Here is a 16727-nt window from a genome sequence, read left to right on the forward strand (position 1 = left end):
GTTAACATGTAAGCTGGATAACTAAAGAGCTGATGTCTGCCTGGGGACATGCTGTTTGTAGACCACACTTTCCAAGCTGCCAAATATGATATTGGACTGCTACCTTGCACATGCAATAAGTTAGATGGCTTGGCATTTGGTATCTCTCGCGTGTATGAGATGGGATACGTAGCTTTCACGTGAAGAGCCGCCTACCTGACTACATACCAAATGCCCTTTCTTAGAGTAACTTATCCGCCTTTAAGAGCCAAACGCCATTCCCAATGTACTCGTTATCGTCATTGCCACCCCAGTCAGTCATCCATTGTCCGATCTGACCGGGCTTTACTGGACAATCAGAGCCGCACTCGGGACGAGCCCGGCCTCCTTCAACGTCTTGCCAAAGTCGATGCCCTCGAATGTCTTGCGGGGGAAGGTCATGACGAACTTGGTGACCGTGGCGTCGTTCTCCGTCTGCAGCATCTGGGCGACCTCGAACAATGTCGTCTCGGCCGGCAGCGTCTTCATGACGTTGCCGCTGGGAAGCTGGAGCCGCAGCCGTGCCTCGTTGTGCGTGGCGGCGGGACGAGAGGGAGCAGGTGCCGCCGCCGGAGCAGGTGCGGCGGCAGCAGCGGGTGCACGGCCCTCGCGGGCGGCCTTGGCCTCCTCGGCCTTGCGGCGGCGCTCCTCCTTGTCGGCCTCGATCTTGGCCTTGATGCGCTTCTTGGCCTCGATGTCGGCGAGCTTCTCCTGGCGCTTCTTGGCTGCCTCCTTGATCTGCTCCTTGCGTGCAATCTCCTCCTTTAGATCTTGCGTCTCCTTGGTGGCCTTCATGCGGATTGCCTGTGTGATGATGTGAGCTTCATGAAAGTGGTGTAAATTCGATGATAGGGAAATCAATAATAGTAAGCAAGAAGCTTACTTCGTTGCGCTTTTGCTCCTCCTTGTCAACGAGGGCTTGTTTTGCGCGCTTCTCTGCGAGCGCTGCGCGCATATCCTGCAGCCGCTGGGCTCTCTCCTCCTCTGTCAAGGGGGCAAGTTCCTCAGTTGATTCGGCAAAGTCATCGTGACCACTATATACGAGGGAGTCAGCGATGATGAGCGTCATATATGGCGATACTCTTGGGCCCGAAGGCAAGCCAGCGAGTGAGTTAACGTACGTCTTTTCGGCGTGAAAGCCGGCCAGCTCTTGGGTTCTGAACTTCTTGCCGCAGTCGTTGCAGACTATGGACTGGGCGACCTGACCGTCACCAAGGGCCTCGGCGTTCACGGAGGGGCCAGCTGCATCCTCGGCTTGAAGCTCGTCGAGCGGGGTGTCTTGGTTCTTCTCCAGCCAGTTGATAGCTCCTTCCACTATCGAAGCAATCCAGTCAGTAAATACCGCCCATCCTTCTCAAGTGCGTGTATGTATATCGCGGTTGGTTCTCTTACGGCCTCCTGTTCGCTTCACGGCCAATTCGGCACGTGATTTGTCAAAGCCCATCTCCAATAGTGTATCCAGATCCGACGACATGGCGGGCGATCCTGATGACTCTCACTAGGTGAAATGTGCTTGGTATGTAAATGGCGGATTTGAAACTGAAACCAGTGGGAGATCTAGTTTTATCGGACGCTTTCAAAAATCAAGTAGTTGTTGAATGCACCAGAAATCTAAGGATTGCTGAGGCGATTCACAGGCTTTGGTAGGTTGCTTTCAGGGCACCAAGGAACGTCATCAACAGAGTTGCCTCCAACGGACGTCTGTGGAGTTTCATGGGTTGATGGGCTAACTACTACACGGAAGTTGAATGGGCCGTGCAGGTGTCACTATGTAGCCTGAGGGTACTTTTTGTACCTTACCGGGCTGCGGGCTCACTTACATCAAAATTGACTGGAGCTGTCAAATGAAATAAAGACGAGCGACCATAATAATGGCCACATGTCGGAACGTCGTTTGCACAGCACTGAGTGGCTTGCTTCCCGACGCCTACGTACGCTATGATGATATGTATGATGTATGTGCTCTATTTCAAACACCACTTGAGAACTTGCAGCTGTTGCGCTTCAAATTAATGCCTGATCAGCTTGGCTGATATAATAACCTACCTTACACATCTTCAGCGCACTGTGCTTCTGGGTCTTGTCTTGGGGGGTTGTCGGTGATGAAATGATGCGAGGGGCGCGGCCTGCCGGGATCCTCCACGGGCACCCCAATTGGTCGTGGTAAAGACACGCTTGCACCAAAAGCCACCAAGTCGGGGCCCCCTTTGGGTGCTTGGGTCTATGGGAGGCCCTAGGAGGATTGGGAGGAGGGCCCTGGCCGGGTCCAATCCCAAATAAGGTACCCTAAAAGGATGGAATTAGACCAGATTTCCAGTCTAACAACCCGACGGGACCAAGAAGGAGAGATAGGGTAGACAGACACTCGTGCTATGTCGTAACAAACTTGGCTGGCCAACTTCTTTTTCCTCCCATTTCTAACCTACTACCTACACGCAAGAGGAAAGGGGAATTACTTATCCATTGCCCAACTGACTGTGAATTCGCAGTCCTTCATCTTGCGCCTTCATTGAATCCGTTCATAATCGTCACAAGACCCGATCGTATCTACTTTAATAATCACCCTCTACGTCCCTGTGGCTTCCCGCCAACCCCAACCACTTGGAACCAACGCAACCTGCAACCTCGTTGTCTGCTGCTTTCACAATCGAACCAGACAGCTGACAAAAACGCAATTCTGCACCATCCCGAGCCTGCGACACCAATAAACCTTAGCGATTACCTGCGCAACTGCACTTACCGGCTATCTGGCTTCTTCAACTGCCGTCGGGTCGATATATACCCCAAATCGCGAAATTTGACATCTGTTCGCTTTGAACGACTCCTCGCTTCTCCCAAACAGCCCACCATGTCTGTCGAAATCGATCCCCAGGAGCTCGGCTTCCACCGTACGTCATCTAACATCTGCTGTGCCGAACAATCTGCCATCCACCACAGATATCGAGCACGCGACACAAATCTGTGGCTAACAATATGACATAGGCCCCTTCACTGTGGAGGTGTCGGAAGTACTAAAGATTAGAAACCCAAACACCACGCCTGTTGCTTTCAAGGTACGTTGCGACATCGCGTGACCCCGGTGGCCCGCTCACGCTGAACTATACGTGCTGACAAATCCATATCGCAGGTCAAGACTACTGCCCCTAAACAGTACGACTCGATCCACCGCCCCCCTATAATTGTGGCCGCCGTGCCCGTTGCTGACCAATTCTACCACTAGATATTGCGTGCGACCGAACTCCGGACGTGTCGAGCCCGGCAAGGAGGTTGAAGTCCAAGGTACGAAAGCCTTCAACCTGTCTTACAAGTGATACCAGACAGCAGCTAACTGGCCTTAAGTTATCTTGCAGGCAATGAAGCAGGAGCCTCCCCTGGACACCAGATGCCGAGACAAGTTCCTGGTTCAGTCTGTCCCGATTACCGGCGACAAGGAGTTCAGTAACTTGACAGCCATCGTAAGTTGTGGCATTGGAGGCGAGACCAAGGAACCGACTGACTGATGACATGTGATAGTGGGATTCGATCGACAAGTCGCAAGTCATCGAGAAGAAGATTCGTGTGGTCTTTTTGTCTCCCCGTGGTACAGCAGGTGCTGGCCCTTCCCAGCTGGAGACGCCTAAGCGCGAATCTACATCCAACGGAGTTTGTTCCCCTGAATACCCCTTTGCTACAACATGTCTAGCTAACGAGAGGGTACTCGTAGTACGAGGCTACTCCTGAAATTGCGCCCCCGGCCTACTCCTCGCCTAGCGACTACCGTCAAGACGACAAGTCCGAGGATTTCAAGAACGACGAGGGCAGTCCTTCGGTGCTCGCTAATGCCGCCGCTGCTGCATCGACTGCTGCTAGCGTTACTTACGAGGAGCTGAAGGTACAGCTGGAAAAGGCGCAACAAACCATCTCCCAGCTTAAGCAAGATCAGGGCGGTCTTCGACAGCGCAAGGCTGGCCTGGGGAGGAGAAGTCGGCCCCTGCGCAGCTTGGCCAGCAAGTGAGGCAAGGTACTGAGGGCGTCCCGATCCAGATGACTGCCATCCTTTGCCTTCTTAGCTTCCTGCTCGCCTACCTGTTCTTCTAGATCAGTCAAGTATGGTGCAGCATGACATGCAGGTTGTAAGAGAAGAGGCTTAGGCCAAGGCGCCAGATAGAATGAGGAGCGCTCGGTCTCGTACTCGGTGAAAAACATAGGCTGTTATCGGCAGGATCACCCGAGGACGACAGTCGCAGGATGGATATCCAATTGTGAGATAGAAGGAACGGGGGACTGGTGGGCCAGACTGGAGTTATGGGGAGTGAGTGAGTTGATGTGGAGCCTTCGGAATGCGTAAGCCCATGCACCTTGATTTCGAGGATGTGTTTGACTTTGGACATTCCTACGGCCCAATAGGACTCGATTTGAAGCATTGCTCCTCGTTGCCCCCTTCTTGCTGCTGCTGCTGCTGCGACTTATGGTCCTCTTGCGGAACCCCCTCGGTGCAATGAGTTAGCATTCATGTAACTATAGCTTTGTGTTTGTTTTTTTCGGCAGTATAAGAATATGATCCAAACATTACGAGCGGTACTCAGGCACACACAACGTTTGTAATCATGTAACCGAACATTACGTATATATGATGATATTTTCTGTGTTTACAAGGGATGTTGCATTAGCATTTCTCGTCTTCCATTTTCTTTCTGGTATAGTCCGAAACTCCTTCTAAATCATGATCTGTTAGACTTTTGGTAGGGTGACCTATATCTATATCCCAGTAGTTTTTGTATCTACAGACCCAGTGCCATATGCTGGCAACCAAGGTTTAGTTGTCGTTTGGCGAAACAACAGCTCCAGAATGATAGCCCGCCCACCACAGATGTTATTCTGATAGGGGCGGGCAAGACAGCTTCCTCTCTCATCTCATCTAGGTCGAGGACGATAGCATCTTACTCTTTTCGTTCTTTTTCTTTTGCGTGTAAACAAAACCTACATAACACTAGTTAGTCCCTGGCCCCTTGGCCTCCCTATCTCTCTCCTGTAAACAACGACGAATTTTTGATTCTTTACGGCTCCATCTCATTATCCTTCCAATCGTCCGTCTTCTTGGTCCCGTGGACGCCGACGAGGCGGCCGCCCTCCTTGCGCTTGACGCGGCAGCGTATGCCGACGTTCTCGTCAAAGATGAACTGCCAGAGCACGTAGGACCAGGAGCGGTGCTGGGGCAGGTCGGCGTAGAACTCGCGCGCGAGGGCGTGGAGCTTGGGCAGGCGGGTCCAGGGCACGGCGGGGAAGTCGTGGTGCTCGTTGTGGAGGCCGACGTTGTAGGTGAAGAAGTTGCCGATGCCGTAGTAGCTGAAAGTCTCGGGGATCGGCAGGTGGTTGGTGGGGTCCTGCTGGGTCGGGGTTATGGTGCTGTAGACGTAGTGCTCGGCGATGAAGTGGCCGGCGAGCGGGTGCAGGGACCCGGCCAGGAAGCTCGAGAGCAGGAAGTAGAGCAGGGAGTAGCCGCCCATGGTCGAGTAGATGATGAGATCGAAGGTCACCTGCACGAGCACGTTCAAGCCCGTCACCCAGGTGAAGGGCACGGCGTAGACGGTCATGGGGCGGACGGCGTAGAAGAAGATCTGGAAGGTGCAGAAGAAGGCCTTGCCGAGGATGGAGTCGAGGAACATGGCCTCGAGGGCGGTCGGCAGGTCCGTGTCGAGGCCGTCGACGCCGAGCGACTTGTGGTGCGTCAGGTGGTAGGGCCGGAACGAGGCCGAGTAGGGGATGCCGATGGGCAGGTTCGCCACCATGGCCAGCAGGCGGTTCGCCGTCGCGTTGCGGAAGGCCAGGTTGTGGCTGATCTCGTGGATGGCCAGGAACAGGTTCTGGTTGGCCGTCGCGCCCACGACGTACGCGAGCGCCCAGAAGGGCAGCGAGAAGAACGGCTTGTTGCGCAGCAGGTAGGCGCAGTAGACCTGCAGCGTCACCACGCCCAGCACCACCCACTTGGTGAGGGGCTCCGGCCCGCACAGCTTCGTCACCTCCGGGTGCGCCTTGATGATGGCCAGGCGCCGGGTCCGGTGCGGCTCTTCGGTGTAGGTCCAGAAGAAGTCGCGGTACTCCTTGTTCTCGATCGGGGGATGTCGGGCGTGACGGGCGCATCTTTGCCATTGAGCTTCAGCACCGGCTCGGCGGTCGGGCCTCTGGCTGTTGAGGCTGCCGTCACGGTCGACGAGGACGAAGGAGGCGCCATTGTTGGACGACAGTGGGAGGGGCGAGGTTTACAGGTTCTTCGCGACGCTCAGGTCGTTGATTGGTTGGGCAACAAACTTATTTACTCATTAGGGAAAGACGACACAAACAGTGAGTGAAAAGAATGAAGAGTGTTGTTGGTTGGGAAAAACTCTGGTATCACCCGAAACGAATTGTGAATTTTTATCAATCTGAGGGCCCTGTAAATAGTCTTGATCCTAGGAAACGAAGGAGGGGGAATAGAATTATCAGCGGCGAGTGGCGACAATCTGATCAGATTCATGGTCGGGCCATGTTTCCAATTCAATGCCTTTCGATTTGGCAGAATGTGGAGTGCGTGTCGTGTCTTGGCCGTTAATCCTTTTCGTCTACCTGTTGCTAGCATGCTGAGCAGTAGGCCAGAGAGTCCCAATTGAGCGGTCTGGAACCCGTCCTCCAGCCATCCCTACCTTCCCCCTCCCTATCGTTATCCTTATCGTCCATCCTACCCCAGTGGAAACTAAGGGTCCTACTCCACGCTATTTCCTCCTGTTCCTGAATTAACGTCTGGAGTATGTAAGCATACTTTTTGCATAGCAGACAGAGCCCAGTAGCCCAGCTTGTTTTGTTTGGAAGGTGTAAGCAACTGGTGCCAATTGACTGAGGAAATGATGATTGATATACATCAATGATGCATGCCATGGAACGTTGTATATATGCCTATATTCAGTCCTTCGATTCAGTGTGCTCCCAGACCAGCTTTGTTGTTGACGCTGTTCGTGTAGACTGTTCCGCTTGGTAAACCTACCTCGTTCCGCTCATGTTCTTATGTATCATTATTCGCCGAAGAAGACGATAATCGGAACTCCGGTCACGCCCACTGGTTATAGATACGCGTTATGGGGATCGCGGAGCGAAGGTACACCATGAGGATTCTCGTAATGGGACAGTGTTGTGTTAATACGGGGCTGAAGAGGGCGTGTGAATGGTAATACGACTAAGCCTCGCATTCGGTTGCTGACTCTACTTCGTCTTTGCCTCTGCTGGCTATGGCGATGTCCAGGTAGGAAGTCGGAAGGGCACTTCGGGTCAGTATCTCCCAATATTACACCAAGAAAACATATAACCCTGCTGCTGCGTGGTGCACTCAATCTACTGCATGCTGGCACTTGGCGGGACAGGACATGCCCCGGGTGGTGTGAAACTGAGTCAAAAGCGCTTCTACGCTTTAATGGCCGATATCCAGGTGGGCTCCGAAGCCTTGAAGAGGCCGCCGAGCTCTTGTTTGTTTATCGTGTTCTCCGGAGAATTATCATAACCGGCAAAAATAAGCAAGTTCGTCAGCTCTTGTATTCCTAGAGCATTGAAACTCAGTGTGGAATCCAGTGTGGAATCTGATACTCTGAGGCGGGCAATCCATCTTACTGCCGGAGCACGTCCTCCACTTAGATGCAGTGCATGCTGTCGGAGGCAACCAAGTAGATGACTGGAATCACAGCTACTTGATACGTGAGGTCAGAGCACGGAAGGGTTGCCATGTTGCATGCCGGAGGCTGCGCGTCCACGATGACTGCGAATCCCATCTTGTCCCCCAGCCGTTTTGCATGAAGGTGGTGTGTCGCGTGACACCCGCACATTGGCTACTGCGCTCACTAAAACAAAACGCCAGCGGCAGTGAAAGCGAGACAACCAGATCAAAGTGCACGTATGCAACGCCAACTGTAGCAACTCGACAACCTCTCCAGTCACTTAGGACAACAACATGAAAAATGGCGAAGGGAAAAAAAGGGACCCATGAACGATCGTCATTACCTACTACGACCGTGGTGGGACAGCAGCTCGGTTGGAAAGGTTCTCGAAGCTTTTCGGGAGGCAAGGGAGGGCTTGGAGGAGGAAACGTCCTTCAGGGGAAACATGGTCATTGTGCTACCGGAAGAACAACTTGGCTGCCGCGGTACGATAGATGCTAGGTAGAACACCGACGAGGCGCTGCGTGGCCCTGGCGGTCAAGGGCCACACAAGGTTTAGAGATTGCTTTCCCTGTTCCCATTGTGGTTTTTTGTTGACTTGCACGGGGCACCTGACCGCCAAAACCAAAGAACAGCGAGGCATCGAATTTACAGGGCGGGTTGGCAATTACGAGGGCGCAATTGGAGCGTATTTGGGTGACGCATGCCCTCTTTTGGCAGTACTTGGGACTGCGTACTGTGCACTCCCCGGCCGAAATCCCAGGCGACCTCTGAAGCTATTGAGACTGCTTTACTGCATTCGGCCAGCAAAGCCAAGCTCAACGAATTGGCAACTCTGGCGGCGCGAAAACGCCCCAGAAGCCAGAACAGAGGATCGTTGATCCATACCCCACCCCACTGACTCCCAGTCGTCGTCAACCAGCTACCAGTGTTGCTCTCATTGGGAGTCCTCAGACGTTTCCTGAGACCGGCCCATCAATCGGTTATTCTTGCGCGTTTATCAATCCGCAAACAGAGGGGCAGATGTCACGATGATCGCATATCTTCATCCAGACACAGACTTGTAAAAATAGAAAACCCATTGCCGAAGTATCATGAGAGTGTAAGAAGAGGGGAGGGCGACTGTGATCGGGGGTCGGACACCGCCCTCCGGTGAATATCACATACCCCAAGATGAGCGAGTGTCGAACATAGTGATAGTAGACTCGATACTGTACACTAGCAGCTACACGATATGTACCCCGACTTCAGTCCCCAAGCACACCTCGACTATTCCCGTACAGTGTGAAGGGTACTTCGTTCCCAGTTGCACAATGACTTAGGAAATGATACGAGCAGGGGTTGGTCTTGAAGCTTAATGGGAATACTAGATGCATTCCCTGCGGGGTCTAGGTGTAGCTATGCCTCTCACACCTCCAGAAGCTGCATAAGATGGCTCCATGATCGAATGGTGTGTCAACGGGACAGTGCTGGGATCTGCTGTTTTGGCGGGCATCATTAGGTTATGAAGACGGGAAGGGATAAGCATCCATTGCTCCATCTGCATGTATCCATCCACCCATCCATCCACCCATCTAACCTAGATAACCTTGGACCTGACTTTGGACCAGCGGGAATCCCGGCGTCGTCGGGTAATATTGTAGTAGGTATTAGTCGTCCAGAGAGGGTGCAAGTATGACTGAGCTATACCTACGACGTACTACTTATACTTCACACGCCTACCTCCCCATCCCCGGACCTCCGGACGCCCCAACACTCTTCATCCATTCTACCTCTCCCAAGCTCTCTGACTTTCCCGCCTCCTCTCTCCCCAAAACCATTCTCTGTCTACCTTTAGCCCTCCTCCTTCCACCTCCCGTGCCGTGTCATTGGGACAAAAGGAAATAACCCAGATCATTGTCATTTCTCTCGGACTCGATAGCCGAAGAAGTCCCCTCGAGAGCACGCAAAGGCCCCGAGTTGTACCCCTAGAAATTATAAGCTACCTTACCTTATACACCGGCGCTTCTAACCGAAAATGGCTGGTCCCCGCCTTACTGCCCCGGTCGCGCGACAGCTTGTCCGTTCAATCAGCACCACCCACGCTCAGGCTGTGCCCAAGTCGACGACATTAATCACATCATCCAAGACGACGGCGCCTTTGATGCGCAAATATGCAGAACTGCTCAAGGAGAGGAATTTGGAGACGGATGTAAGTAGTCAAATGATCTCCCGGCTATGACCAAATCACTTTCCTTGGGTGCAAGTAATTGGTCAATCATGAGATGAAATGTCGTACTCGATATCAAGTATAAGTCGACTAACACGCATGCAACCCAACAGGGACGCAGTCGTGAATTCACCACCCGCTCCGCCAACCGGCCTCACCCGCCCCCCAAGCGCATGCGTCTGATGCAGACCTTGAACCCCAGCGCCTCTTATTCGCAGGCTGCTGCCTCCACGCAAGGCAATGTGGACGCCACCTTCCTGCCCAGCTTCGACTTCATGGAGGCGTCCGCCGCTAACAGCAGCCTGCGCGTGCCCCTGCTGCCCGACAACTACTCGGCCACGCACGCCCCGGAGGCGGCCGACGCGCCGCTGGCCATGCCCGAGATCAGCATCGTCGCCGCGCACCCCGAGACCGTCTCGCCCTCGGCCCTGACCGAGGTCGAGGGCATGACCATGGACGGCATCGAGCTCAAGTTCGCCCACGAGAACAGCGCCTCCTCGTCGGCCGAGTCGTCGTACTCGGAACAGGGCGAGGGCATGATCAAGGGTATCTGGAACGGTTTGCTGGACGACGTCTTCGGCGAGAGTAGTAAGCAGAAAAGCAAGCTCGCCGTCTAGGAGACGAAGAAGCTCTCGGATCTCAAGGCACGCATGAAGGTCGTAGCAAAGCTGCTATAGTTCGCATGGCCGTGGTGTGATGAGACATTACTTTTTTGAATTTGTACTAGCAGGTGTTTTTAAGGGCAATCTTGCAACTGTTTCTTTTGGCTCTTGTCCATTATTGAGGATGGCAATTTGGGCAAAGCGGCTTCAGGGGCGAAGAGGGGATTTCCAAAGGCGAACAAAACCGAAACTGAACTGGTGACCGCATTGGTTGTATGTGCTTTTAATCAGTCCTTTCGCTTTTTTTTCAAAACAACGCTACGGGTTGGTCGCTGGAGACCAATACTGACTGTGAAAGTCAACATGAGCAAACTGAATAGCTCCATTACGATATGAAATGATCACTCCACATCGCTATCTGTTTATGGGCATTGCAATTACTATAATCTATATTGATTATGTGTACGGTTTGATTGACTGTCGAGTTACTTACTTAGAATAACAGTCGGACATCCGTACTTTCTCTCATCGTATACCTCCGGAGGCTTTTCTTCTCTTTGGCGGCGTCCTATACTATGTGGCACGATCATTACATACATCATGCCACATCGCTCTGGGACGAGCAATACAAGGCATCCGGCTTCTTGCGAGCAGCAGTTGGCAGTCTGGCTGTTGGGATCAACCCCACGATGGCTCCAGCAAGTCTGCATCAAATGCCGTAATAGGTTGCTTCGCTTATGCGGGTTTGGCTGGAGAAGCCCACTATATCGAGCGAAACAGAATCTACGGAGTATCGGGTCAGTCATATCAACTACCCGCGGGGGCCTTATCCACACTCGATGTCATATAACAGTAGTGACAAGGGAATAGTCCGTCCCTCGTCCCCAAATGGCTTAACTGATCTGTGGTTTGACGACATGGCTTCTGGTTATGTGATCTACGAGGGTTACGCGCGTCTGGATTATGTATGCTGCATGCTTCTTGGGCGGTAAAACGGAACTGTCTCTTTGTCGACGATGAACAATAAATCCTACTACTAACTCCTTCTTACTTCTTACTAATGATCATCCGGCATGTGGTCCCACCGAAGACGACGACGACGATACTGCCCCAACCCACTCCAGGCTCCTCTCCCACAGCCGCTCCTCGAGCGCCTCGTCGAACGCCCAGCCGCCGAACCCGTACTCCAGCACGTCCGCCGTGTCCGCCGGCGCCGGCCCGGCCACGGCGCAGCCCTCCAAGTACAGGCCCCCGCGGCCCTCGAGCTCCGCCGAGACGGCCGCGTACACGCTCGTCGCGCACGCCTGGCGGACGTCGGTCATGTACGTCCGGACGCGCGGGTCCGCGTTCGCCGCCGCCATCTCGGCCGCGCTGTGCTTCTGCAGGTTGGGGCTCTCGAAGGCGCCGGGGTGGACGGCGTAGCCGTGGATTATTCCCTTCTTGTTGTTGTGCTCCCGATGAGGAGGAAGAGCCTGAGGGCGAGGAAGAACTAATAACGCCGTTGTTCTTGTTGGTGGTGCCGAAAAGCCGCTCGATTTGCGTCGCCATGTAGATATTGGCCGTCTTGGATGCGCCGTACGCGGCCCAGCCGCTGTAGGGCCGGGTGGAGGGAGAAGCGGTGAAGTTGACGTCGTCGAGGTCCAGGGGGCCGTACTTGTGGCCCGCCGAGCTGACGTTGACCACGCGCGAGTGGAAGGCCGGGGTCGAGCTCGCGAGGAGCAGGTCGCGCAGCTCGTGAAAGAGCAGGAAGTGCGACAGGTGGTTCGTGCCGAACTGGAGCTCGAAGCCGTCTTCGGTGTAACTTGAGGGTGTGTTCATGACCTGGGCAAGGAAAAAAAGAAGTGGTTGTCAGTTAGGTATGCTCCGCTCAAACAAGGTAGGTAGATAGGTAAGTACATTCCCAAAATGGAAGAAGGAAATTAGGGGTTGGTTAGGGGTGCTTTCGTAGAAGTTATTACGGCGAACACGAACGGGAAAAGAGGAAAAAGGGGGTTTCTCTCACAGCAGCGTTGTTCACCAAAACGTTCAACCTATCGCTGCGCTTCCAGAACTCGGCGGCGCAGCGCCGCACGCTGGCCAGGTCCGCCTGGTCCACGAGCAGGACGTGCACGCGGCCGGTCGCCAGCAGCTCCGGGCCCAGCGCGGCGCGGGCCTTGTCCAGGTCGCGGGCGGTGCCGTAGACGGTGGCGCCCGTGGCGGCCAAGACCCTCGCCGTCTCCGTTCCGGCGCCCGAGGAGACGCCCGTCACCAGGCAGACCTCGTCAAAGCCCCAGGTGCTGCCGCCATCGCCGAGGAGCCCCTCGTCCTCGACCACTTGCAGGCCCGTCGGGCGCGAGTCGCCCGGCCCCGCCAGGTTCTCCCAGCGGTTGCGCTCGGCGTAGCGGCCGGTCAGCTGGAAGAGGGTCCGTGAGACTAGCGACATGGCCAACGACCAAGTGGTAATAATTATATGGAAGGAGCTTTGGGAATAATATACTTTGAGATCTGAATGGGGAAAGGGGGCTCTTAAGGGAGATGTCGTTCTAAGGCATCAGCGGACAAAGTGAAAAGGCGCGACAATGACTCCTTATATACCTTACCAACGTCTCAAATCATACCCTTTCGTTATTCACGCCGTCCAGTACCTCATCCGGCTTGGTCAATAGAGTGGCTCCTACGATAGTATTGTTGCTTACTGCGCCTTAGTGAGCACCGTAGCAGCAAGGCCCAAGGGCAGCTTATCACCGTACTTAACTCCGCTTCGCGAATCACAGGCAGGACTCAAGCTTAATCCCGGGCGGGAGTGCATTAGACTACCACCAGATCCACGATGCTTTTACTAGAGCAAGTAATATAGCGGACGACATCAGGAGATTATGAGTATACTGTTTTGGGATTCCCGTGCTCGCCTGTATTTGGGGTTCTAATGTGCGTGTGCAGAAGTGCCTTTAACAAGACTCCGGACTAACCAGACCTACACTAAAAGATATACAGCATCGCTCGCATAATACTCGAATGGCATATTACGTGATGCCAATTAAATCTCATAGGCTGGACTGGCGGGGCCAGAAGCTTGGTTGGCAGCTGGCAGTTGGCAGACAGCCTGCGCACTGCCCGGCCCAGCTCAATTGTCGACCACATTGGGTTCAACATATACCAAAGTTAATGATCAGTCAGTTGAGTGTTTCTTCTCATGATCGTATCAGTGTATAGCTTCAATTTTCTGCCATAAGAGGCTGTTCTAAAGAGTTGCGACAACTTTGCTCCGATGTCGAGCTGAATTGAGTCGATCCTGTTGATTGAGCGCTGGCCAAAGAGCAAATAGCGCGTGATAACTAAACTTGACCAATCACACGACGTGCAACCATTCTGGGTTGCTCATGCCACCAATCAGATGTAACAGATTCGGTCCACCGTTTTGGCCCAGTTCTCTGTCGATGTTTCTTTCGCTAGGGGCGAGTGGATCTGCTGGGTAGGAGCCATCGTGACCGTCCGTATCAATCCGCGTAGCTGTGGTTTGGGTCAAGGGGTAAAGCCGGTCCATTACATTGTCCTGGGGCGCACTCTCCAGATCTGGCCCACCTTGTGCTTGGCCTCGAGACATCGAGCCCAGCTTGACGGAATCATAGGCTCGTTCCTAGAGTCCTCGGTTGGCTTCGGCGAGGAGGGTGTCGGCAAGCCACTGCGGCTTACTGACGAATGGAGAATGCCCAGCGTCGACTTCGATGACACAGTCAATTTTATGCGGACCACTTGCCTTCGCCGTGTCAATCAGCCAATGAATCGCAGCCACAGTAGTCGGCACATCCCGCTTGCAGATGATATAAGTGGTCGGGATGTACCGCCAGGCCGCAAACGTTGTCTTGCACCAATAGGCCCCGAGGCTCTGGGCCTGGAGATCCTTTGCCAGCTTTGCCGAGGTCGCATCATCGACGTCCTGGTAGAACATATCCTTGGCATCCTCTGGCAGGATGGTGATCGAGCCGGCCTGTATCTGACTAGCGCGGATGGCAGATAAGAGACGCCCACGTACATCCATATCGGTCTTCATCTGAGGGACCATATTGTCACGTGTTCCAGCGGGTGAGTGTTGAAACCCCTCCGGGACTAGGAAAGCAGCAATGTAGACCAGCCGGATGACGCCACCTGTGAATCCCTTAGCCGTACATGATTGCTTGTCTAAGCCCTCAAGACTTGTTCCCCCTGTCAGACCACTGAAACTGTGCATGACAACCACTACGTCATGTTCCTCGACGAGCTTGGAGACCGTGGTCTGAATGGCCTCAACGTCCGCGTTCCAGTCTTTCGGGAGTGGCGTGGCATTTGATGAGGGTAGAGCTGGGCAAACGACCCTGTTGTCAAATCCAGCCTCTTACAGAGCAGATATCAGAGGTGTGAAGCACTTGGACGTGTGCCAGGCTCCATGAAGAGGAACGAAGAATGGCTTGGACATGACGATCGAGACCGGTTGATAGGTGATCAATGCCGAGAGGAACCTATAGGTGGATTAGATAGTGGTATGGATAGTGGTATGCGAATGAAGCCGGAGAGATTGGTTCGGGGTTGAGATGAGGCGAAGAGATGAAGTAGGTCGAGCAAAACTTGGTTATCAGCTGTAGGTGGCTGCCTCGCGAGGTTTCTGCCTACGCAGTGTCCAGAATGCAAGGCGTAAGCTTAGACAAACAACCGGCATGCCGGGAGGGGCGGGTATATGTGATATCCGACCACTCATATTCTGCGTAGCTGTTAGTCCTTTCTAGCCCCCAAACCCCCCACCCCTTACTGTCAAGAGTATTGATTGAACTTGCATCCGCCACCCCGAATGTATCTCCCTCGTCTTCTGGACGGGAGAGCTCGGGTTGCTCTGTAGGTATTCGGCGTTCACGAAGTCGCATTCTTCCCACTGCATGAGGCTCCGAACCGTAGGCTCCCATCCTGGGCAGCATCTCCGTGACGAGCATGCGTGCGTGGACAAGTCGTACTTCCCATGCATTTCACTCGGAACGGGCTCTTTCATGTCCCACACATATAGAGATACATTGGGAGTTATTGTACTTTGGGGCGGGTAAAGGTCCGAGGATATATCGAAACCCTCTAGCACAGCATCGGGACTCGTAGGCTGGAGGCGTAGCAGAAACCTCGCCGTCCCAGTCCCGATATCAGCAACCCGTGGTATGGATGGGAGGTCGATCCAGGAGTGTAGAATATATCCGATGTTCCTGTGTCGACGGTCAGTTGCATGCCAGTGATAGCTGCCACAGTGCACTCATACTCTGTCATGAGATCGAGTTGCTCGTTAAGTCTGGCCTGTTCTGTTACTCGGGGTACGATTGAGAGCTGATGGTAGAGAGACAGATATACCTCACGGCCTCGCTCGGGAGGCGAGTCATATTGTCTGTGTATACATCTGGCATCTCGATTGATTGGATGATGGAGACAATCTATGCAATTATTGGTCTATAGATAGCAAGTTTGTCCAATGTGACAATAAGAGCCCAGTGCAAATGGCGGCAAGAGGGCAGAGTAAACTGCTGGGTGGTCTCTCCCCCCCTCTATCCCCCTCCCTCTCCCTCCCTCGCTACCTACGGTTATGCTGGTTAGGCACATATGCAATGTAATCTGATATCCCTTACATATAATTTGATACATCTACCGGTGGGGGCTTTCTATTTTGAATAGGACTAAACCAACATGAAGTATTTTACCTGAGGTAGCAAATATACTCAATGTTACGACTTGAGAAGAACGCACAGCCAGCCATCCAGTCCTTCCATACCTCATTCCCTGTTTAATAAGGCAGGAACTCTGAAGTTGTAATTTTACATGACCATAGAGAATGGCAATCATCAAAGTTGGAGTCTTACAGAGTCGTCCATCTCCAGACACACTCCACCCTTCGCTTCCGACCGCTGTAGGACCCCAGAAGATTCCGTCCGGATCGTAAACCTTTTTGATAGCTGTCAGCCTGGGATAGTTTGCTCCATAGAATACATTCTGCCAGTCAGGCTGATGGATGTCAGCCTCGTTCAGATACGCAGCTCCCCCGGGCGTTATCTCTTCGAGAGTAGGATCGAAGACGTGAGTGACTGTTCTTTGGTCTATGATATTGTTTTTCATGTTTAACCGATCATAAATCCTACAAGAGCGAGTCAGCTTACCGACCGAGACAAGAAATAGAAAATTTAATCCTGAAATACGTACGTGCCGAGAAACGTCAGAAATAACGACTCACGCCAGAGAGGATGAACAGAATTCGGGAAG

At 53.4% G+C, this 16727-nt stretch overlaps 6 protein-coding genes across 6 annotated transcripts; 2 read left to right on the forward strand and 4 right to left on the reverse strand.

Moving 5' to 3' along the window:
* Positions 1–324: 324 nt before the first annotated feature.
* Positions 325–1492, reverse strand: PG994_004576 (uncharacterized protein; the record flags this gene model as incomplete). Its single annotated transcript, XM_066855985.1, has 3 exons — positions 325–822; positions 902–1332; positions 1411–1492. The coding sequence occupies 3 exons, from the start codon at positions 1490–1492 to the stop codon at positions 325–327; spliced, it is 1011 nt and encodes a 336-aa protein (XP_066718152.1).
* A 1374-nt stretch (positions 1493–2866) lies between these two features.
* On the forward strand, positions 2867–4012 carry PG994_004577 (uncharacterized protein; the record flags this gene model as incomplete). The annotated part of the gene is made up of 7 exons (XM_066855986.1): positions 2867–2906; positions 3001–3071; positions 3146–3168; positions 3239–3297; positions 3358–3473; positions 3532–3660; positions 3722–4012. The coding sequence occupies 7 exons, from the start codon at positions 2867–2869 to the stop codon at positions 4010–4012; spliced, it is 729 nt and encodes a 242-aa protein (XP_066718153.1).
* A 1042-nt stretch (positions 4013–5054) lies between these two features.
* On the reverse strand, positions 5055–6229 carry PG994_004578 (uncharacterized protein; the record flags this gene model as incomplete). Its single annotated transcript, XM_066855987.1, has 2 exons — positions 5055–6138; positions 6210–6229. The coding sequence occupies 2 exons, from the start codon at positions 6227–6229 to the stop codon at positions 5055–5057; spliced, it is 1104 nt and encodes a 367-aa protein (XP_066718154.1).
* A 3464-nt stretch (positions 6230–9693) lies between these two features.
* Positions 9694–10502, forward strand: PG994_004579 (uncharacterized protein; the record flags this gene model as incomplete). The annotated part of the gene is made up of 2 exons (XM_066855988.1): positions 9694–9867; positions 9999–10502. 2 exons carry the CDS (start codon positions 9694–9696, stop codon positions 10500–10502), a joined length of 678 nt encoding a protein of 225 aa, XP_066718155.1.
* Positions 10503–11551: 1049 nt separating this feature from the next.
* On the reverse strand, positions 11552–12909 carry PG994_004580 (uncharacterized protein; the record flags this gene model as incomplete). Its single annotated transcript, XM_066855989.1, has 3 exons — positions 11552–11959; positions 11985–12308; positions 12490–12909. The coding sequence occupies 3 exons, from the start codon at positions 12907–12909 to the stop codon at positions 11552–11554; spliced, it is 1152 nt and encodes a 383-aa protein (XP_066718156.1).
* Positions 12910–14103: 1194 nt separating this feature from the next.
* PG994_004581 (Alpha/beta hydrolase fold-1) lies at positions 14104–14919 on the reverse strand (the record flags this gene model as incomplete). The annotated part of the gene is made up of 2 exons (XM_066855990.1): positions 14104–14818; positions 14843–14919. 2 exons carry the CDS (start codon positions 14917–14919, stop codon positions 14104–14106), a joined length of 792 nt encoding a protein of 263 aa, XP_066718157.1.
* Positions 14920–16727: the final 1808 nt, after the last annotated feature.

Source organism: Apiospora phragmitis (genome assembly GCF_038363925.1).
Source record: "Apiospora phragmitis strain CBS 135458 chromosome Unknown utg000005l:1.0-4161743.0:1.0-4166827.0, whole genome shotgun sequence".
NCBI classification, from domain to species: domain Eukaryota; kingdom Fungi; phylum Ascomycota; class Sordariomycetes; order Amphisphaeriales; family Apiosporaceae; genus Apiospora; species Apiospora phragmitis.